This window comes from Mastigoproctus giganteus, chromosome 7, assembly GCF_048544385.1.
Source record: "Mastigoproctus giganteus isolate SK-2022 chromosome 7, ASM4854438v1, whole genome shotgun sequence".
Lineage (NCBI taxonomy): Eukaryota > Metazoa > Arthropoda > Arachnida > Uropygi > Thelyphonidae > Mastigoproctus > Mastigoproctus giganteus.
The window spans coordinates 40,891,194-40,916,123 of record NC_143581.1 but is presented as its reverse complement, the minus strand read 5'-3'; the positions used below and the strand labels follow the sequence as shown (position 1 = coordinate 40,916,123).

General features: G+C 37.0%; 1 protein-coding gene across 1 annotated transcript in view; it reads right to left on the bottom strand.

The window, feature by feature from the left end:
* The window catches only part of Ac76E (adenylate cyclase type 2 Ac76E), a 143,011-nt gene that overhangs the window by 95,785 nt on the left and 22,296 nt on the right, over window positions 1-24,930 (bottom strand). The window contains exons 10-13 of the mRNA XM_090376863.1: window positions 24,106-24,258; window positions 16,181-16,239; window positions 13,417-13,584; window positions 5,466-5,550 (exon numbers count right to left, since the gene is read on the bottom strand). Coding sequence (XP_090232989.1) covers window positions 5,466-5,550; window positions 13,417-13,584; window positions 16,181-16,239; window positions 24,106-24,258 — 465 coding nt within the window. The remainder of the gene's footprint in view (window positions 1-5,465; window positions 5,551-13,416; window positions 13,585-16,180; window positions 16,240-24,105; window positions 24,259-24,930) is intronic.

Here is a 24,930-nt window from a genome sequence, read left to right as displayed (position 1 = left end):
CTTTGATGATGACGCCACACCCGTAATTGTCAGAAAATCCCGATCTGTAAAGAAGAAAATGATAGCTGTATTTTTCAAATCAAGTGGAATTGTGGAACGTGTCGTTTTGGACACGCAGAAGACAGTCACAGCTAAGTGGTATACTGAACAATGCCTGCCTAAAGTCATTGGATCTATGAAGAACCTGCGGCCAAAGTCAAGAATGGACACCTGGTACCTCCATCACGATAATTCTCCAGCTCACCGCGCCAAAGCCTACACCGAATATTTGACCATGACAGGACTGAAACTTCTCGAGCACCTTCCCTACAGTCCAGACCTTGCTCCCTGCGACTTTGCACTGTTCCCGCATGTGAAAATGAAGCTAAAAGGGAGGCAGTTTTCCAGTGATGAGGACCTTCTACGGGCTTGGGACAACGAGTGTGCTTTACTCCCTAGTGAAACTTCACCAACCAACTACTCCCCAGCGAGTAGTTGGTTGGTGGAACAGACTTCCATCCCTTGTTGTGGAAGTTGATAGCCTAAATAAATTTAAGGATCAGCTGGACAGGTATTTCGAACGAACGCAGGGGTGAAGTGGAAGGGTTTTTTTTTTTTGCTGATGCTGCATAAGCTTGCTTTCTTGCATCATATGCCTCTACTAATGCTAATATTCTCAATTCTCTCCACAAGATTAGCATTATCATTAGTAGAGGCATACGATGCAAGAAAGCAAGCTAATGCAGCATCAGCCAAAAAAAATGCTCCCATTTCACCCCTCCCTTCATTCCAAATTTCTGTCCAGCTCAGCCTTAAATTTATTTAGGCTATCAACTTCCACAACAAAAGATGGAAGTCTGTTCTGCCAATCAACTACCTGCTGGCTAAAGACAAACTTCTGCACATCTATCCTGCAACTGTGTTTCCTCAATTTGAATTTATGCACTCTCAGGTGATTTTCTGAGCAAGAGGAAGAATCCCATCAGCATTGAGCATGCTCAACACTTTATACACCTCAATCAGATCACCTCACAGGTACCTAGTCTCCAGACACTGTAATTTGCAAAACTTAAGCTTTTCTTCGTAAGAGCAACCCTTCATTCCATTCATTAACCTTGTTGCCCTTCTCTGTACTCGTTCCAACAGCTCTACATCCTTCATAAAATGAGGCCTCCAGACCTGTATACAGTGCTCAAGGCATGGTCTGACCATTGCCTTATACAAGGGGATAATCACCTCCTTATCCCTGCTAGAAAAATTCCTGTATATCATTGAGAAGACACCATGAGCTACTCTTGCAAACCGTCTGCACTGCTCAGAAAACTTCATATCTGTCTGCACAATTACCCTCAGGTCCTTTTCATTCTCTACCACTGTCAGTATAGTATCACAGAGTTGATACGTTACTCTGGGGTTACTGCTTCCCATATGTAGTACTATACATTTGTCAATGTTAAACTTCATTTGCCACCTCTCAGCCCATCTGCTCAACTTTTCTAGATCCTGTTGCAGCAGTGTACTGTCATCAGTGTCCTTAACAACCCTGCCAACCTTCATATCATCTGCAAACTTGGACATTAAGCCTGATATACCATCATCAATATCATTTATAAATACAGAAAACAACAATGGGCCCAACACCGAACCCTGAGGGACTCCACTAATAACCAGGGTTAGTCCACAAAGAGCAGTCAGTATCCATTGATTACCACTCTGTCTTCTCCCACTCAACCATCCCTTTATTCATAGCAGCAATTTGCCTCCAATGCCACACTCCTCCAATTTGTGCAGCAGTCTTCCATATGCAACAGTATCAAAAGCCTTTCTAAGATCCAAATATATGATATCAAAGTTATTTCCTGCATCCAGTTCTTCTATAACCACATCATAGTATCCAATCAAATTGGTCAGACAAGACTTCCCCTTAACAAAACCATGCTGTGTCTGAGCTATAACTGAAGTCTTGTCTAGATGATCCAGTAGTTCTTCTTTAACCAATGCCTCCATTAAATTCCTTGGAACAGAAGTTAAACTAACAAGTCTGTAATTGTATTGCCCTTTGATCCCCTTTTGTGAATTGGGGTCACATTTGCACATCTCCAGTCCATGGGTACCTCCCCTGAGTCCAAGGAAGCTCTCATAATTATGGCAAAGGGTTTCCTTACTTCCTTTGTTGCCTCCTTTAATATAACTGGATAGATCCCATCCACCCTGAGTGCCTTTTGTATGTTTATCTTCAACAATTTCTCCTCTGCTTTCCTTTCAGTTATTACAAAATCATCTAGCTCAGTACCAGAGTTTAATTCACCTCTGGCATTCCTCTCCCTGAATAACTCCTCATGTCTGAATGTAGATGCAAAATACTCATTTAGTTTGTTAGCCACCTGAGCAGCATCATCAACAGTTAAACCATCAATATTCATTGGACCAATCTGATTCATCCCTTTCCTTCTAGAATTTACATAGGTAAAGAACTCTTTGCTGTTTTTCTTTGCATTCTTTGACAAAGATTTCTCATAATCTGCCTTTGCCTACCTAATCTCCTTTGTGGCTTGGTTACAGACCAGCTTATATCTATCATAGGCTTCCATGCCACCCATTAATTTATATGTATCCCGTGCATTTTTCTTCTCTGCCACATGTCTCATTAGTGCATCTGACATCCATTTAGGCCTAAATTTTGAACAATATTTCTTAGTTGGTATGTAAAGCCTAGTAGCTTCCAAGATAGGTTCTTTGAATGCTTCCCATTTTGAGTTTGCTGTTGGTAACATCATCAGTTGGTCCCACCGTATAGAATTTAAATACTGTCTCAGACCTCCATAGTCACCTTTACAAAGGCAAAAACCCTTCCCATTACTCTTGATGGTAGTTACCTCTTTGGGTAAATCCCACTTGAGCACACTGTGACCACTGCCACCTAGTGGTTCCTTTATCTGCAGATTCTTAATGCATGAAGAATCACTACTGATAATCACATCAAGAGTATTAATCCCTCTAATTGCCTCCCAAACATGCTGATGTAGAAAACAATCATCCAATAAATCCACAAAAGCCTTGCTAGTGTGAGTGACCAAACCACAAATTCCAGTAAATATCCAGGAAATTAAAATCGTCCATTATAAGACTCTCTGATTTACTGGCCCACTATTTCCCTGTACAATTTTTTATTATACTCATCAGAGTCATTAGGCTTATAACACACACCTACTCTCAATTTTGATCTTCCAGATTTGTCACACAAAACTGACTCGACACTGCACTGTCCAGCGATGTCGACTGGCTGCACTTCCTTGGATTTTATGTGTTTCTTAACTAATAGCATAACCCCTTCTCCCTTCCTATCCTGTCTATCCTTCCTGTACACATTGTACTCCCCAAATTCCAGTTTTACATTCCTTATATCTGTGTGACACCCTGTCTCTGATATCCCAACAATATCTGCCTTTGATATTTTGACCAACACCTCAAATTCATCAAATTTATTTACCAAACACCTAGCATTGATGTACACGCAAGTATATATGCACCTGTTCCTATTCTTAGCTACCCTAACACAACCTGTGTTTACATGTACTGCAATGACTCCCAGCAGTCTCGGAAATACCCTGCACCTTGTTTTCCAGGCTGCTGCTCATTCCAATAGAAGCAGTGCAAGAATCACTTTCACCTCTGCCAGTGGCTATACTGTTAATCTATTAATCCGTGTATCTCCCCCCCCCCCCCAAGCTAGCAGTTTTTTGACCCACCTAACCCTGCTCAATAGCATCAGCAAATATTCTTGCACCCTTTCTATTTAAGTGTATCCCATCCCTGTAGAAACAATCTCTCCTGTTAACAAGTACAGACAAGGCTGAGATAAATTCTACCCCATGAGCCTTGCACAATCTCTCCAGGGCCGAATTGATCGACAAGGCTCTCATCATATACTTCCTCCTATCGTGTCTGTGCAGAATTGCAGACACTTTCAAATTCAACCCTAATTCACGGCTTTCTTTTCAACAGTGACCTGTACTTGTTAAGTAATTTCGCTGGTCTTCTACTCTTAATATTATTGTGCCAATATATACAACAATATCACCTTTTGTGCTCTTAAAAGATATCTGCTATACATTATCAGCCTTTGCCCCTGGCAGACATACCCTGGTCCTGTTCCACCTATCCTTTTTTACACAATATGTTCCCCATTTGCCTGACAATAGAGTCACCAACAACTACTAGTTCCTGTGGGAACAGCGCGTTCTGCCTCGCGGGTTGCCGCTGTGTTGCATGATGATCAAGTGCAAACTCTGGCATTGATGTAGGCAGCTGAGAGCTTCATGGGCCCCTCAATTTGATTCTTCGAGATCATCCACTCTGTCCTTCAAGCTCTCATATAGGCCCATAACAATGCTGTTCCTCTATCCCTAATTTTCTCAAAATCTCCCACACTTCTCTCTCTTTATGGCATCAAACACTTTCTTTATATCCAAAAATGCCATCCATAATTCTTTATTGTGTTCATAACACTTTTCCATCAGTAATTTATAGTATGTAAAGTTAATGTGGCATATATTGATCAAAGTGTTCCTTATTTGCATATTTTCCTTTCCAGTCCTACAATAAAACTTGGCTCTTTTGTTTTGTTGTTGTCATAGTGAGTTTTGACTCAAGTGTTACAATGTCTATATTGTGCCTATGAGTTATTGTTTATCACTCAAATTGCAAGGTGGGTGCACTGATTAGAAATGAAAAAAAAAAAAAAAAAAAAAAAAAAACATTTTTCTTCACAAAAAGGGGGTTCAAATTTGTCTTTAGAAAGACAAGTTCTATGGACTTATTTCATTTTCCAAGTATATTTCAGTATTACTGAGTCCTACAGATTTCTAATAAATAAAAATATATCTTTTCTTTCTGCAGCTCAGAGAGATGGCTGTATCTTAATTTCCATAGTTTAATTAGTATGTTCCTGCCATACATTTTGCCCTGAGAGCTGGAGTCTATATTATCATTATTTTTCCCCAGTATCCAAAAGGATATCCCAGTTTACTGGCTGTCTTGTACCCAGATCAGATGGGTCCAATTTGTTTCAGAAGGAGATGGTCAGGACACATTTTATTTTTCACTGAGTTGACAGCAGTTAAAGAATCAGAGTCCACAGTATGCTAAGTGTTGGTTTTGAGTCTAGATGCTCAACTGCTAGATAAATGGCAAACAGCTAAATTCAGTTGGTAGAGAGGCTGAAACAGTGTAAGCGGGCAAGATTGTATAGCCTTCTACAGCAAGACTGCAATAGCAATCTTACTGCTATGTCCAACTTTGAGCCATCTGTGTATATCTGATTATAATGAGCATAATTTCGGCTCTGGCAGCATGATGTTGTTTCTAATTTAGGTAAGCTAAAAATAAATTTAAACTTAAATATGTTACACACAATAGTAGAATATGAAAACTATCTAGATTTATTATTAACACTTGCTTTTAAGCACAGAAATATTTAGACTTGCCCTTAACTTCTGTACCCAGGTAACTACAGTGAGAACAGCTGCAGCTAACAGAACAATCACCAGGACTGTTATAAGTCGGACAGATCTGAAGAAAATAATTGCATATTATATATTACAAATAAATTAAGATGTAATGAATATACCTAAGCTTACAACCTTACAACAATTTTGCACATTTGCATTGATTACTAAGGCTTAAATCAAATGAAAATTAATTTTATATAAATTATTGCAACGTAGAAACTGTGAAAAATTATTCCGAAGCAGTTGACTTTTAAATAACTCCAGTTTTGTTTCAAATGCTTTTAATTATAATACAATTCATTGACAAATTTGTCTCATTCTTGTAGTTTCATATTAAGAAAATTCAGATGTTCATATATATCTGTTAAAAAGGCAAGGTTCCATAACCATTTCAGATCTGACAGTTCCGGGACAGGTTTCAATTTTTTGTTCATAAATAGATCTATTTCGATCCTAAGTTTCAAAAAATCGCTTCAACACATTACTGCAACTCGACCATTATATTTCAGTGTGGTACAACAAATTTTCGTATTCAGCCTCAATTGTTTCAAGAAAATTTACTGTTGACATGACTGAGTCTACGTCCAAAAATTTTACACACAAAGACTGAAGGTGAATTATACAATGAATTTTAATATTTTTACTCTCAAGATATTTATGAAGCTGACTCATGAACCCAATTTTAGCACTGACCATATTTTTAACACCATCGGTCGTAATTACTGATAGCAAATCCAAATTCAATTTGAGGCCATCAGTTGCTTCTGACACATTCAAAAATATATTTTCACCTGTTGTTGTATCCTTCAAGCTTTTTAATGCAACTAGCTCTTCAGTCGTTTCAAAATTTTGATTTACACCTCGGATATAAATTAGTAATTGAACTGTATGGCTTGTACCTTCACTCTCATCAATTGCTATTGAAAAATGTGAAAATTCATGAACTTTTTCTATGAATTGATTTTAAACATTAGCTCCTAAATCTTCAATGCTCATTACAGTTGAAGATAAACTTACAGACGCAAAATTCTTTATGTTCTCGGGACATACTTCTGTAATTTCCGAACAAATTCATTTTACAAATTCGCCCTCCGTAAAGGCCTTCCTTCTTCGGCAATGATTTGGGAGGCTCGAAAACTAGCTCTAACTACAGATAAATTCTGATGAGTAAAAGTTCTAATCTTCTGTTGTTAAATTTGAAAAGTTAAGTTAGTTCTTGGAGGTTTTTCCTTCCACAAAACTCCTTGAAATTTATCGTAATTTGAGGCATGTTTTGTGGTGTAGCGACGTTTCACATTATATTCCTTGAATACCGACAAGGCTTCATTGCAAATAAGACAAGTGCAAGTATCATTACTCATTGCAAAAAAGTAATTAATTGGCCACGGCTCATTAAAAACATGACACTCAGCATCAACTTTTCTTTTTTTCGACATCAACTTAGACATGATTTTTATGGAGTCACTGGAATAAAAAAAAAAAAATACTCATAAATATTGAAGTAAGCACTGATCTGTCTTAATTTTATGAAATATTTTAACATAAATTTATTTACAAATTTGAAATCAATTTTAAGGTTTATTACAAAAAAATTTAAATAGTTGATTTTTAGCAAATCGTTTCCACAGCTTTTCATATGACAGGAAATGTGATTTTAATTACTATCAAAATGTAACATCAGATAAAAGCATTACCTACTTACCTGACTACAAAACATGACACCAACTTGTTGTTTTTGCCCAGGTTTTCATAAAACTGTTTGCAATCTTACTGAGGCTACCAAAGTCGGTCATGCTTGCAAAGCATTCAATCACTACAACACTTTTGTATTTTCTCTTAACAGTTTATTAAACAAAACATACCGTATTTCTTCGATTGTAAGACGCACCTTAATTTCAGAAAAAAAGCTTTGATTCTAAGAAAAAAATAAATAAATAAAATAAAACACTAAAATAAATCTAACAAATATTTTTATTATAATAGAATTCAATTTACTAACAACAATAGTACCGGTATTTATCAGTAGGTATGTTATTCATCACTTCCTTCTGAATCTTCTGAGCCGTCGATATCTGCATCAATATCAGAGTCTACTTCACATTCAGGGTCAGATTCTTCTGAGCCATTGTTATCTTCATTATCCCATAATATATCATCTTCTGAGCCATAGAGAGCATTGGTGATGCAGCATTTTTTAAATGAGTGCTTTACTATTCTTTCTGGGATCAGCTTCCAAGCTGATCCCAGAAAGAATTTCTGGAATTTCTTTACCTCCATTTGATGCTGGTGCTTTCTTAATTTTTCTGGAAGGTGTCAGTGGAAGGTTGTCGGTCAAGTCAACAGCCAGGATTCATATTCCTTTCTCAAGTACTCCTTAAATGGTTTGTTGACTGAAACGTTGAGTGGCTGCAGTTGGCTAGTCATGCCACCAGGAATCACAACCAAGTCACCACGTTTTTGCACGATTTTATTTTTGACACATTCGGACAAATGTCCACGAAATGCATCAAGTACCAGCATGCTAGGTGGGTTACAAAGACTTCCAGGACGTCTATTCCACACAACATTTAGCCAGTCTTCCATAAGCTCTGCCGACATCCATCCATTTTTTTGTGCACGCACAATAACATCTTTGGAGAAAATTTCATTCTTTGGTATGGTTTTTCTATTTAAAATTAAATATGGTGGCAACTTTCGACCATCAGCGGTTATGCATAGCATCACAGTGATACGCTGCTTTTCATAGCCCGTGCTTATAATCTTGATTTCTTTAGCACCTTTAGTGTTGACTGTGTAATTTCGAGGCAAATCGAAGGAGACCGGGGTTTCATCAGCATTTCCAATTTGACTAAACTCATAGTTTCTTTTTTTCCTTAATTTCATCACCTGTCGCTGAAAGTTAATCAGCTTCTGTTGAAAGTCGGCAGGAATTTTTTGACAGAGAGAGATGTTCGGTGCCTTAACAATAATCCACTATGATGCACGAGTCTGTCGCACCAGCCATGACTGCCTTTAAAAATTATTTTCTTCATTCTGAGGGACTTGGCAATTTCTCCGGCTTTCAATTGCATTCGAGTGATGGGTAATCCTTTTTGCACGTGTCTCCATTACAAAACGTATTACAGCTTCATCGACTTGCGGAAATCTTCCTTTCTTAGGCCCTGTAAAGCAGTTGGTTGTTGCTTTGCACGAAAATATGGAATTGCAATCATTTCTCCAATGATGAACATTTAGTTCACTAATGTCAAAATGTCGACCCGCAGCTCTATTTCTATGTTCTTTTGCATACACAATAACTTTTCGTTTCAATGTGGCTTCATAGTGCAATCTTTTTGATATTTTAATTGCAATAAGGGATCAAAATTAACGAAATACAATAACTCCACTTCTAACTTTCAAAGATACAAACAAAACTTCCTAGTTTTCGCTGAGTGAGCTTCACTATAATGAAATAACAGTGGCTTCACATTTCGAAAGCACGTGAAATCACCCACGCCACTTTATTCTCCAATGGAATTGGAGAATATGATAATGGTCAAACTTGGAGGTGGGGTTTACACGAAAAAACAAAACGTGCAGTGCTGTGCAAAGCATGGGAAAATTCAAAAAAAAAAAAAAAAAACTGCGATTCTAAGACGCACCCCGATTTTAGAGACATTTATAGGGGAAAAAAAAGTGCGTCTTAGAATCAAAGAAATACAGTATATACAAGATTCTAACAAATGTTTAACTTAGAACCAGTGCCGGATTAAAGCAACTGGAGACCCTGGGCTAGGAGACCTTGGAAGGCCCAAGATTAATAGCATCTGATCATGAAAAACAAAATCTCATTCTATTCTTTATCTACTCAATGAAAGTAGAACATTGTTAAAATTTTAGCATTGATAAAATAATTGTTTGTAAAATTGTAACCTTTAATAAGTTTACAAAGGTATGGAATTAACGAAGGTATTCGCACAGAACATTCATAGGGGAATCAGCTAAGTTATAACATTACACTACATACAAAGTCAGAACAGTTTCTTTCGAGCTTTTTTGGATGCAAACTTATCAATTATATTATTAAAATCAGTAAGTCACAGTTTATCATTTTCTATGCAGAGAATGCTTAGATCAGACAACCGACCTTGGGACATTGTTGACCGTAGATCATTCTTTATCCCTTTTAGTCTAGAAAATGACCTTTCACCAGTACAGTTAGTAACCATTAAACGCAGGAACAATCTGAAAATTGTTTCCACATTTGGAAAAGCTGTCCGAATTTTCTCCTGGAATATTATTTGATACATATCTTGGTGGCTGAAATTTTCTTTTTCAGAGTGAGCTTGTTTGACGTACAGGTGGAAGTGCAAAAGTTCATCGACTAGACTAAAGTCAACATCCTTTGCATCAACATCTCGATGCCATTGTGAATCTGTTCTTTGGTTGCTTGCAGGTTCACCAAAAATGAAAAATTGCCAGCTACACTCCTATACACCGTTGCTCTTCTGTCAAGGTTGGCTTCAAGAGCATCCATGACAGGGATAAATGAATTTACCCTAAAAGTCTCTTGGAGAAAGTTCGTCTAAGGCTTTGGGTGAGGTCCCATCATTGTTTTGTTTTTTTTGTACTCTCTGCCTTCTTTTGACAATTTTGTACTCTACATCCGGTAGAGTAAATTGTGCTCAATGAAATTTGCAAACTTTGGAGTGCCTTGTTAACTTTATGGAATTGATCTAGCAATTGTGTCCAATGGTGAAGCATGAAAATGAATTCAAATTCTTCCATTTTCTGCAGAAGATTTTCAGCCTGTCTTCTATTATCTCCTTTTTCAGTTTCATCACAATAAATATGACTAAGGGCTTCAACAATGTTAGCATAACTTTCGCTAATAGCTGCAGTAGCTTTGGCGTGAGCCTCCCATTTTGTGTCTAATAAATGTTTAGGAACTTTTAACTCAGGAGGCAAGAAATTTTTTAGCACTACCCATCTTTTTGTAGAAGCTGAGAAAAAACAATAAAGCTCATTTATTGTGCCAAAAAAATTCGCTGCATCCAGACACAAGTCAACTGTGGTTCGTCCAAGTGGATTTAGGGAATGTCCAGCACATGGAATAAACTTTGCAAACTTGTTCCTTTCAAGAATTTTTTGTTGAATGCCGTTATACTTTTTGGCCATATTGGCTGCATTGTCTTTTGATGTTCTCTACATTTACTGAAATCTATTTCAAGTTCACTGAAGTAGTTCAGTATCAACTCAGCCATACTTTCACTAGTGCAATCTTTCATTCAGTTCAAAAAAAACTCAGAAAGCGTTCAACTGGTAATCCATCACTAGGAGAAACATATCTAACAATGACAGTAAGTTGATCAATGTGGGAAACATCTGGGGTTGAATCGACTAATAAACTAAAATAACCTGCTTGTTTGATGTTGCTCAGTATTGATTCTCGAACTTTATTAGCCATCGACTGGATAATCTCTTCTCATATGGTTTTGGATAAGTACGATGGCTGACCAAAGCCTTTACCTCCATACTGATTTATGTGAGCACACAGGAAGGGATCAAATTTGGCAGTTAATTCAAGCAATCCAAGAAAGTTACCATTGTTTGGTGAACCAAATGTTTCATCATCACCCCTAGATGCCAAGCCACATTCTGCCAAAAGGGAAATCACTACAATAACTCACTGAAGTAAGTGCCTCCAGTAATCCTGCTCTGCTTTGATTTGCTCTTCGAGTTTTGATTTGAGCATCTGACCACACTTTCTTGTTAAGTACGTTAGCATAGAGTTCATATAATTTTAGAGTTTCCATGGGTTTGAACAGATAAGCGTGATGCCAATCATCGAATCCAGTAGAAACTAAAGCTGTAGTTGAGGTAGTTTGGTTAGAGAAAAGTTTGCACAAAAAACAGTAGACTTTTCCTTTTGTGGGAGAATACATTAGCCATACTCGAGGGCAAGTTTCTCCATTTACTTTGGTGGAATGGAATAAATTCTACTGGACCTTTCTCAATCCAGAATGATTCGTTATTCAATAAACCTACGTCATTGTCTCTGAAATCACTAGTAGCATGAACAGTTGGTATTTTTGTGTCTGCAATGCTAGGGTTTTCACTGAGATCATTTGCTTTGTTTTCCAAGTCTTTAAGAAGGAAATGAGCTATAGTGGTCCATAAACCTATGTCATTGTCTCTGAAATCACTAGTAGCATGAACAGTTGGTATTTTTGTGTCTGCAATGCTAGGGTTTTTGCTGATATCATTTGCTTTGTTTTTCAAGTCTTTAAGACGGTATGAGCTTGAACTGCTTCTTTTGGTGTAACTATCTCGTGGCATGTTCCTTCAGCGCCTTGTGTTAATTCTTTGGCTGTAGGTCCTGTCACTTCATTGTAACTTTTTCCAGAAGTTTCTGTACTTGTAGTGGTAGTTACTGACAACAGTTCTCCTTGAAGTTCTTGGAAGGCTGTGTTCTGAATATAAACTGGTTGTTCTTCAGTCTGCTCAGTGTAGTCTACTTGATTTTCTTCTGTTTGTAAACACGAATGTATCTGAGGGATTATGTACGACTATTTCTGCCTGCTGTACAAAGCCATATGACGTGATTGGCTTAAAATTCTTGAGTATTTCCTTCTGTTCTTTTTGTCGCTTTTGTTTACTAGCACCACTTTCATATTGCTTACTCATTATTATTTTCACAAAAAGTCAAAATTAAATATTATTGTGACTCACAATGATATAAAAGAATTCTCACTTGTTCTCGAAAAGCACGCTATAATGATAGACAGTGATCTGAACACTTGTATTGCTTCATAGCTGACTTTATCATTTGATTCTGAGTAGCTTTAAAGCTTCCACGAACTTTAATAAACAGTAAGCAAGCATTTTGTGTAACTATTATACAGTCATAGACTCATATGTCACATGTTTAATGTTACTAAGCAACTGGGCCTAGATAGTAAAGTCAAGGGGGAGTGATTTCAGCACTCCCAACAATGTGTTCCTGAATTTTGGATTTGTGCTTATACATTATTTTAGCCTAGGTATGCCCCTGATTTTTATCGTTACAAATGAAATAAAATTAATGGTAAATTTTTAAAATTATTTTTGGCAGGAGGCCAAGCCCCCCTAGATTATGAGGCCCTGGACTGCAGTCCGCTCAGCCCATGTGTAAATCCAGCACTAACTTAGTACTAAAGAAAAATATTTACACAATAACAGAATTAATATCTAACAAGACTAAGCTGATGACACAGAGGCATTGACACTATTAATCAACTGAATGTTAAAATAATCTGTAAAATGCATCTTTCATAAATTTTATTATGATTTTATTATAAAGTTTATTAAAACATTAAATAAACATTAATTTTTACAATCTAACTGAAATATTCAAGGGCCGGATAAAATTATTTCATGGGCCAGTTCTGGGCCGTAGTTGTGGGACCCCTTCTCTACTTGTATACCTATCCATAATTTTCTGTGGAGGGGTTTCTAAAATTTTATCTACATATGTATAAGTAAAAAGGTAAACTGTTTAAAAAAATTCAGTAAATTCATTGCAGAAGGTGAACCCCCCTAACTTGCAGTTTTACAATTAAAAATCTCCAAAAGGAATGCTAAACTATAGATGACAAGTAGTAAGTATTATCTTGCCAATGTGGCTGTATCAATAGAAATGAAAAGGCTGTTAACAGATATTCACTGGGAAACAGTATTGAGTGATTCTTTTTTTTCTCCTTTCAATGGAAAAAATAAACTTCCACAATATTCATATGCAGTTAGTCCCCAGACATCTGTGATTAATGAGAATGAGCCACAATTAAAATGCATACATGTATTGTAACATGCTATACTGATTTCTCTACATGCTTTTAACCTCTAAGCAATGAGTTATATTTACTGAAATGAAATTATAATATTATTTCAGTAAACCTTGTATACATACCTAGGAAAAACAAGGAACTGAACCGTGATGCTGCAAAGAAGAACTATACTAGCACATGACATGCACCAAGGAAATTCAGGATCTGACTGCGTGTGATATTTTCTTTCCAAAGATGAATCGGTAAAATGTAAGAAAATATAATTTAGGTCACTTGATCTCTTCCATTCCCTGTAAAAAAATACTTATAACATCAATGCAATAGCAATGCTTCTCATCATTAGGGTTTCATTGAAACCAACATCACAATCAACATCAAATCACAAACATTTGTTTAAAAAATAGGGAAAAAAAAAAAATCACTGGATAAGCTAAAATTCAAAAACCACTGTCGCCACCTTTTTTCTACTAAAACATATGAAGTAATTTAAAAAAATAATGTCTATGATAGGAGGGAGTGGATGTCCAACACTTGTATACTATACTGGAATCAGTTACAAAACTACCAACACCATCAGGTTTGCCACTAAAAGGGGACAAATTGTGGAGGCAGGAAGCTCTGATGGCTGTGATTTGGTATGGTTGTTAAAGATCATGTGCAGCCATTGGGTAATCTGTTGGGGATGTAGAATTTGTAGTTCACTATTGGCTGGAATACCATACCATTTCTCCCTCAGTATGACAGATAAAATTGTTTTCCTACTTAAAGCTTTAGTTTCATTTTGGTTTGGTGTATAAAAATAAAAATGTACTATTAATGGTTCTCACCACGTCAGTGCTATGACATAAAATGATATGTAATTCACTATGCTGCTGTAGCATATCTCCATACTAGCTGGATGCAACTGTCTCATCTCAACAGGATTTGGCTTATGCTGGTGGTGGGGCATGGGCAACTTCCCAGGGGCTCCCACCTCAAGGGACCTTGTGACTGAAAAATCTCAATATAACTTATAGAAATGTACATTAATTCTCAAACTGAAAGGTGGAATGCAATGTGCTATCATCAGCAAAGCTATGGATAGGTTTTCTGGTCAAATGGAAGAAGGTCATTAATATACAAGAAGAAAGAGTGGGAGAAAGAACTGAATCTTGAGGAACACCAGCATTAGTGGAGAAGTTAGAAGGCAGAGAGCCATCTACCATTAACCAGTGAACAGTCAGAGATAAAACTGGATATTCAATTACAAAAAACAGCTGGCAAACCATAGGATGGAAGCTTATTTAGAAGACCTTTATGCCAAACATGAATGAAGATCAAGAGCAACTGCTTGTGTTTCACCCAACTTTTCCATTGAATTTGTCCATAAATAGGTAACATAAGCCAGAATATCAGCAGTAGATCGACACTGACGGAATCCATACTGGCGATTGTTGATCAGAAGGAATGTTTCTAGATAGTTTAAGAGTTGGTGGTTAATTAATTTCTTCATTACTTTAGAAAAAGAAGTAATTGCAATGGGATGATAACTGGATGGGAGAGATTTGTCACCCTTTTTAGGAACTGGCTGGATATGGAAATTTCCAAGCAGAAGGAAAAACACCTTTGGAATAAGGAAGTGAAAAAAGATGGCAAAGAACAGAAGTAAGTTCAAGAGCTCAGGTTTTGAGAAGTGGAGAAATACCATCAGGACCTGGAGCTTTCTTAGCATAAGATTCATCAAAATCCTTCTGACATCCTTTTAAATGAAGACCACAAGCGGCATTGAATGGAGTGTACTGGGAATGGTTTGAGGTGATTTACCAAGATTATATACATGAGCTGGAAGAAAAATAGGATGCCAACAGGTCAGCTTTATCTTTGGCTGATGTGGCAACAGAACCATCTGGTTTTGACAGAAGTGGGAACAGAGATGGGCAAAAATTGAAGCCAATAGTTTTGGCGAGAGATCAGAATGCTTGGCTACCATTGAACAAGAAGCAAGTTTTCTACTGTTAACCTGTTTGAAATCTAGTTTGGATTGATTAATAACTGCTTTACAAAGTATAAATGATACTTAACAATAAAAATTATTATTATGCTATGTCGCTTATAAAAACGTAGTACTGGAAATATTTTATGATAAAAATACAGAAATATTATATGATTTCAGAGAATGTAGGCTTAGTGGTTCCCTTTAAAAATATTATGTTGAAAGGGGCTCGCTAAAAAAAATTTTACGTTGAAAGGGGTTCACGAGTCAAAAAAGGTTAGGAACCGCTGGTATAAGGCAATGGTCAGGCTACACCTCAAGTACTGCGTACAGATCTGGAGGCCTCATTTTAGGAAGAATGTAGAGTTGCTAGAACAAGTACAGAGAAAGGCAACAAGATTGGTGAGAGGAACAAAAGGGTCCGCTTACGAAGAAAGCGTTAAGTTCTGCAAGCTGTAGCATCTGGAGACTAAGCACCTGCGAGGTGAACTGATCAAAGTGTATAAGGCCTTGAATGGTTTGAGCAGGCTCAATGCTGATGGGATACTTCCACCTGCTCAGATTAAGAACCTGAGGGGGCATAGATTCAAGTCGAGGAAAGACAGTTGTAGAATAGATGTGCAGAAGTTTGCCTTTAGCCAGCGGGTAGTTGATTGTTGGAACAGACTTCCATCTGTTGGTGTGGAAGTTGATAGCTTAAATAAATTTAAGGCTGAACTAGACAAACATTTGGAGTGACTGGATGGGCGAAATGGGAAGGTTTTTTTTTTTTTTGGCCGATGCTGTATAAGTTTGTTTTCTTGCATCGTATGTCTCAACTAATGCTAATTCATGTGGATCTTAAATGGAATAAAATCCAATTTGTGGGATGCATTATTATTATTATTCTCTACTATAATAAATTAAATTCTTACCTACAGTTAAAGGTACAGCCTGAGTCCAAAAACAGATTAGCCTCAATTACAGCCAAGCTCTGCAAAAAAAAAAATCCTGATTAAAAATATTAGTAACCAGAATATAATACAAATTGATTACAGAACCAAGCATTCTGTGGTTTTCTTTACATAGATTGTAATAAAATAATTTTAAATATATAATAACAATAACTCTTATACATTATTAGCACACAAAGTGAATCACAGTTCACTTTTCAAAAATATTTCAATCAAAATTAAAGATAGGTTTAATTTTTATTGATCAACAAATGAAAATGAATTAATTTCAATTTCGTTTAAATTAATAATAGCAACAATTATTCAAAGAATGTTTCCCCTCTCACCCATGAATTCATGCCTGTTGTAAATAAAATGGAAATAAAAACTTACCTAAAAAGGTTTCCCCCTTTCTGGATAGCACTCCATCACATCCCAGTTGTGAGGAACTTAACAGTGGAGGTATAAAGGCCATGTTTTTTTTACACCATATATAACATCTTTTATCCAACCTATAGACCAGGGATTCTCAACGGGGTGATATTGCCCCCGAGGGGGCAAAAAAACTCATAAAATCTATAAGACCACCTGTTCCACATACCGAGAAGTCGTGCTGGGATATTCCCGATGCGGACAACGGGCTCTGGTCAACCTTCTACTGTAAGTGCCCTGTTCGAGAATTAGGAGAGAGTGGTTTTCTTTTACTCTGACAAATGATCAACTGTTGTTTCGCAGAAGCGCGTTATCCACATTTTTCCGTAAATTTTCCCTATCTTTGTTTACACAGTCACAGTACCTGGATGACTGACATTTTGGACAGTTTCAAAAAAAAAAAAAATGAAACTTTGTCGTGGCCTGCAGTGTGAAGAAAATGTTCATGAGAAAATACAAGGTATGTTAAAACAAATGCGGACATTTCTTAAATGATCAATCTGTTGATATTAAATCTCGATATTAAATGATCAATGTACAATAAATCCAGCGTACAACAAAAGACAACCAAATATTTTGCAAAATAATTCTTAAGTGTCCTAATATTGTGTGCATCATGTACGTATGAAAAAAAAAAAAAAACAATCGTATCTTAATATGTTATGCATTAATAAATTGTTTTGAAATGTTATTTATTTATTCTCACTTATTTCTGATTTATTTACCATCTTTCACTGTATTTCTGAATGTCAAATTATGGTATTTTTCATTGTTGAAATGGTCATATTTCTTTATAACGAAATTGTTGTTTAACGAATTTTTGCAAGCGAACAATCGAGTTCATTATATAGCGCTCCGACTGGAGATTTATTTTATTAGAGTTTATCCCACTTTCGCAGGTGTTCTATTCATTTCAGAAGTAACACTCATTTTGGTAAACTCGTGTACTTTTTTCTTGGCTCCTTCCCCTTTGGAAATGACAATTCTTAAGGGCTCGTATTAGTTCCCCACTAGTTTTTCTGTGACTTTTGTTACAATATAAAAAAAGTTTGTTCAACACTAATAACTTCGTATTTGTGCATTTTCAATTCAGATGCAACAGTTTTATTTAACTTCCCATGCCATAATAAGATTGTGAGTGAATTAGTATTAAAAAAAATTGTACTGAACCGTAAAGTAAAAAATGAAAGGAATTACTAGTTTCTTTTCACCTTCCACAGTTAAAAAATTAAAACCAAGTGAAAATGTGAGTGAAGACTTAACTACAGAGATTGTGTCAAAGACTGTTTTTGTTCCTAATGGTATCCACCTCCAACAGCAAGGGATGACTGACATAAATGACTGGCCAAGTTGCTGCACTGTTGATAAAAAAAAAAAAAAGAAAAAAAAAAAAAATGACCTCTGTGCAAAGTATAACTGGCTAAATTATCAAAATAAGAGACTTTGCTGTGCATTATGTAAACAAATTTTTGTTCACAAGAAAACAGTGGGCATAAAGCTGCTATAAAACTGCTTGCAGAAGCTGAGAAAGAGGGTCCTCCATAGCCAGGAGTAGCAGTGCGTAGCACACGCTTCTTGATTAGACCAGGGTTCGAGTCCATGACCACCAAATACAGAGGATGCAGAAAGTTCAGGGAATGACCATCGCATATCCCCGGAGCAACATGGCCTTAGTTGCTAATGCTCCTAAAAACCAAGAACAACAACAACTGAGAAAGAGCCTCTTAAAAATCTGTGTTTAAAGAGTTTATCTCATGAAAAATTAATAACACCAAAAATTTTTCGCACCTCATAAAAAGTGGCTAAATAAAATCAGTCTTTTCATAATTTTGAATCAGAGATTGATCTACAAGAACCAAATGCGATTGACATGGTCGTATTCTTCATTCAACTAATGCTTGCATTAACAATTTGAACTACATTACTGATGAAACGAGAAAAAATTTGGCTAATGAAATCATTATATCGAATAGCAAAATTTCATTGATAATTGATTCGACCACAGTGAGTTCAGTGAGCAAGGAATCGGCTTTAATCGTTTACGTTCAAACTTGTATATTTGACAATGGAATGAGACCTCCTGTAAATTTGTTTCTGGATTTGATAAAACTCTAAAGTGTTACTGAAAAGGGATATTTGATTCTCTGCTCAATTGTCTTCAGTCATACGGTATGATGGAAAACTATTTAAAAACTTACTTAGTTTGTGTCATGAGATGGTGCAGCTGTTATGATGGGTCGTAAAAGCGTTACAAAACTAATGGAAAAAAAAATCCTTTCTTTAATAGTGTGGCATTGCGCTAATCACCGATTAGAACTATCAATTGGCGATACTGTGAAATCCGTTGCAGGTATCGATAGTTTTAAAGCATTTATTAATAAACTTTGTCATGTACAACGCGTCGCCAAAAATGCCAGAGTATTGAAGGTGTGCGCAAACTTGCTGAATACTGAACTATTAAAAATTGGCAGAATTTTAAGCACACAATGGGTGGCATCGAGTTTCGGCTGTTTGGAATAACTATTTTTACTTATTACTTATTTTTTTATGTGCTTTATAATAAATTTATGCTTAAATAAACTGTGTGTTCATATACTTAATTTATTGTTCTTTTCCAAAAACATTACAACTGAAGTCACAGAAATTATTTTCAGTTCACTTTTCATATCCTTTTAATTTGCAATTTTTCCTGAAAGCAAAGAATGAGTTCTGGCACCTATTTTTTTTACAAAAAAAGCACTGTATGTGATATATGTATTTTGTTCAATAATGGTTTAATAGCACGTCCTCCAAAATTTCTGAGGTCTTTTATGAGAAGTAAGCCTGTGGGGCATATTTTTGTAGGTCAATATTTATGTAGCTGTATATTAAGAGTTTAGTGTATAAACTACACTGAGGCCAACAAATCTTACAGTAACCTTCTGGGATGATACTAAATCCTGTTAACAATTATGATAACTGGCCCTTTTGCTGTCTATTAACCTTGCATTGCCGTATGTATCCATGATCTGGGAATGTGAACTGTTAATTTATATGGTCCTCGAATCTTGGGACTCTACCATTATGCCTACCTTTTATGCTCATAGTCTATGTTTAGACAAATTAGATTCTTGCTTATAAGTTTGTCTACACTAATTAGTTAAATGTTCTTGCTTAGTTACTATGTATATTCTATTTTTTTTTTTTTTGTCCTTGCTAGTTGGTTTGCTCTGCTCCTTGACTTGCACTTTTTGCACATACTAAATTCGTTTACGGATACAGCACCTTTGACAAGGCGCTGTATCCATAAACTGAAATGAGGCAGAGATGAACTAACGTTCCAGGAGCTGCCAAAAACACACAAACAATTCTCCTCTAAGGTGCCTTGTTTCCAATTTCCGAGCTGTGCAACCCACATATTGAAGTCTTTCCTTTTTGCTGATCTCACCAGGCAGGTTACCCATTTTTGGACCCTTTCAAATAGCATGATGTCTTTCTTTAGGTGCGGTCTGCATAGTTGAAAACAGTATTCCGAGTGTGGTCTAACAATAGCCTTACATAATGGGATTATGATGTCCTTATCTCTACTAGCAATTGTTCGATAAATCATCGATAGGACACCATGAGCCTTCCTTGCAACTTGTCTACAATGCTCGGAGAACTTAGTGTCTGACCGTATCTTAATACCCAAGTCCTTTCCACCACTACTGGCTTTAATTCAACTCCACCAAGTGTATAAGTTATTTTGAGGTTGCTGTTCCCCAGGTGTAATACCTTACACTTTGCTGGATTAAAACATAACTACTATTTTTCTGACCATCCCTGAAGTCTATCCAGGTCACTCTAAAGAAACTCTGCTTGGCAGTGATCATTAACTACTCTACCAATCTTTACATCATCTGCAAATTTAGACATCACGCCCTCCATTCCTTCATCGATGTCATTTATATCAATGTATTAGCCCAAATGAGAATTGATATACTATACCACACACACCGTGCTGCCACTTTATTAGATACACCTCCTTTAGTCTTCAAAATAACCTGAATTCGTCTAGGCATGGAGTGAACAAGATGCTGAAAACGCTGTGCAGGAATGGAGCACCATGCAGACATGAGTGTGTCATGCAATTCTTTGAGATTCAATGGAGGTGTAGGCCTGCAGAGAAAAGCCCTTTTCAGCTCATCCCAAAGATGTTCAATAGGATTGAGATCCAGGGACTGAGTGGGTCACTGCAGCAAAGAAAAGTCATTGTCATGTTCCTGGAACCAATCCATAGTGATTCGGGCTTTGTGCACCGGTGCATTACCCTGTTGGAAGTAACCATCTACCTGATGATAAACTGTCAACATAAATGGATGCACTTGGTCAGCAACGATGTGGCATTCAGACGTGAATCTATGGGTATCAATGGACCCAACGTGTGCCAAGAAAACATTCCCCACACCATAACACTGCCTCCACCACCTTTCACAGAAGTCGTCAGACATGATGGGTCCATGGATTCATGTTGTTTTTGCAAAATTCTGAGCCTTCCATCAATATGATACACCAGCAACTTCGACTCGTCAGACCAAGCAACTGTTTTCCAATCCTCGATAGTCCAGTGCTGGTGTTACTGTGCCCACAGGAGGTGTGCTCTCTTGTTCTTCATTGATAACAAAGGTACGTGATGTGGCCGTCGGCTGTTGTAGTCAATTCGCAACAAAGTGCGACTAGTCCGTCTATTTGCTTGCACAATTCTAGCCATCCTCCTCTGACCTCCACATCAATAAGTGATTTTCTTCCACAGGAGTGCCATTGAGAGGATTTTTTCTGTTCGTTGCACCATTCTCAATACACCCTTGAAACTGGTGTGTGAAAATTTCGGGAGAACTGCCGTTTCAGAGATACTTCGTCCAGCATGTCTTGCACCTACTACCATGCCATGTTCGAAGTCCGTTAGATCACTCTTTTTCCCCATTCTTGCTATGGTTTGTACACTTAAATGATAGTAGAAAGGTTATTCTGCTGCATTTATATCCACAACTATGGTCATGCGACTTGGAACATTGTGGGACAAACCATTTGTGTGCACAGCAGGGGTGTACCTAATAAAGTGGCAGCACAGTGTATATTATACAGGGTGTTTCAAAAGTGATGGTCAATAATTTAAAGGTGAACTGTACAAATTACAATATGCAAAATAAGTCTGGGTCCTTAAGTGAATCGCTTTTGAGATATTGCACATTTCTAGTTGGGATCCACCACCAACTAGAAATGTGCAATATCAAGACAAGGTGAACTGTACAGAGTTCAAATCCACCACTGACTTGTTTGTTTAGGTTATGTTATGTTATGCTCACTCTCTACCTTTCCCCTCTCTCAATGCTCTGAGATGTAGCAGGCATACTAGTACTTGTCGAAGGATAGTCAACACGGAAAGAGATTACAGCAACGAAGAGTATGCGGGCATGCACTTCACGTATGGTAAAGTCAATGGCAGTGCACTCGGGGCTGCACATTTGTACCAAGAAGCATTTCCCCGCTGAAGGCAGCCCAACAGGTGCAACTTCATCAGGGTACGTTGTTTTTTGTTATTTGGTTTTTAGGAGCATTAGCAACTAAGGCCATATTGCTCCGGGGATATGCGGTGGTCATTCCCTGACCTTTCCGCATCCTTCGTATTTGGTGGAAACGGGCTCGAACCCCGCATCAGGGTACATCAATGCCTTAAAGAACATGGGCACTTCGCACATGGAGTACGAGCAGGTAGGCTCAGAATCATAACACCTGACTTTGAGGAAAGGGTGTTAGAAAGAACAGAACAAAATCCAGGAATTTCGACGAGGGTTGCTCTGATAGAGTGTGTACTGAGTCATAGCAGTATGTAGCGAATTTTACATCGCCAATTGCTGCACCCCTACAATATCCAGCGTGTACAAGGTCTCAGCAATACAGACTACCCTCCCAGAGTGCTCCCATAGTCGGTGGCAGATCTTAACAGAAAATGTGCATTATCTCGAAAATGGTCCGATGTTCACTGGGACTTTTTTGCTTATTTTAGTTTCTACCTTTCACCTTTAAATTATTGACCAAAATTTTTGAAAACCCTGTATAATACAAAATATATATATTAAAAAAATCAGCTTTCCTGTGCACCATTAGGGTAGGGCAATTTAGATACTTTGTTACTTATGTGTTGTGTTGTCAGTATCACAGCATTCAGTAACAATGCAGCAATGGACCTGCGAAAATTACATTCTTCATTAAGGTTGTTATAAAAATTACAATAGTATTGTGGCCACAACACTTATTTCGTTGCCATTTCAATATCATAATAATCCAGTACCGTCTGCTCATGCCATTAAGATGGATTAAGATCTTTGAGGAAATTGGTTCTGCACTAAAAAAGAAGCCTTCGGGGTAAAAAAAAAAGTACCGATTCCAGAAAACATCTCTATCAGCATCACCTTCGAATAGAATCATCGCTATCACCATACAGCTCCGCTAAAAATTTCAGACAGGAGTTTATGCAGCATCATAAAGACTTATGATGTACAGTAGTGTGTGGTCTACTCTCATTTTGAACTAGTTAAAAAAGGTTAGGTTAGTTTACACCACAAATTAGGGATGGATTCATGAGTAAAATGGTTTTTGTAAAACAATCTACTGCTGCTAAAGCGTTCGGTAGACTGCATGCTGTAGTGTATTCTCACGCTATAGCATTCAGTAAACTGCACGCTATAGTAACACCTTCCATCAGGAAAGGTGAAACTTATCGCACCGTCAGAATATCAATGAATGTTGTAACACAGTTGTTTCTCACTGATGTCATGTCCAGGAATGGAGACACTTTTTGTCCATCAAGATCATCTGATTTTACAACATGGGATATTTTTGACAGTGGTGGGTGTATGTCTGAAAATCAAGGTCAACATTGCCTGCCCATACACTAAACTCAGAATTCAAAAAGAAGTAATCAGAATCCCAATGGAAATGCTGTGGTATGGAACAGACTAAATATCTAGGACTGGAGGGAAATCTATGACGAGCTGGGATCACCTTGAAAATGCTGTCCTCAAGACAGATATTTTTAGAGGCCCTTAAAAATAAAGGCATGGAGCTTCCTAGACCAACAATAGTTGCATTGTTTCAGGGTCTCCAACAAGGAGTCCCTGAATTAACTGCGCCACTGCTCTTCGATATATCTGGATTTGAAAAATCTTTCAGTTTGAGGTTTCCCACAGAAAATCCAGCAAATTCTAGGATTTCGGAAGTTTGATGTAACTGTGTCAGATTTTAGTTGTAAATTGTTCAAAGTGCTTGCTTATGAAACAAGAAATGTGCTTAACATTCAGTTCACATGCAAAAAACTCTTATAGTAAGTAAAAAAATTGAATAATGAAACATTTTTAAAATTTCTTTTACCTTGTATTTTAAATCTATAAAAGGAAACAGGATCAATTAACATTTAAAGAAAAAAGAAAAACAAACAAACAAACAGTCTTAATTACCGTTAGTCTGATGTTTTTAGCCAGTATATTCTCAGAAACATTGACGAATGGGTTCTGTCCCCATCTGTCCAAACATTTTTTCATCTTCATAGAAGATCGAGTATTTCTGGAGAGCCTGTGAGCCTGGATTGTCGCATGCTTCTCAGAATTTTTCTGAATGAAGAAAAGGGAGATTTTATATTCCTCCTACTTGCAACAGACTATGGGAAAGTGAAAATGAAAGAAGACAAGTTTTAATCTTACTCAGCAGTATCCCTTGTTTCGAGATATTGCCAGATAAGCTTAAAATTACCAAAATGCACAGCATGTGTACTATATTAAAAGAACTTAATAGTACCAATACTTTAGCATTTGCTAGCACACATTCTAAAATATTATGGAATATAGACTTTTCAAAAATATTTTAATATCAAATTAAAGACACCAGTAATTATTATTCATCAATAAAAGAAATGCTTGAATTTTAGCTTAATTTTGATTATCTACACCTTTCAGTAAAAAGCATTGTTTTGTAAAACTTCGAGCACTTATGGGTGAAGTGAAATTTTAAGCAGCAGGGCCGACTCAAGGGTATATGGTGCCACTAGGCCACATTGACTGATGGCAACCCTCCCCTGCATATGCAAAGATTTTAATTTTTTAAAATGATTAATTTTACCAATTTTCCTATGTTTATGGGTCATTGGCACCAGTGCCTATTCAGCCTTACCCTAAAGCCGGCACTGTGGAGCAGACATTTGCAACCATCATATTTGCAACAATTGTGGAAAGCAACTGGGTCAAAATGGACCAGCATCCCCATGGCATACTTTGATTGCATATATT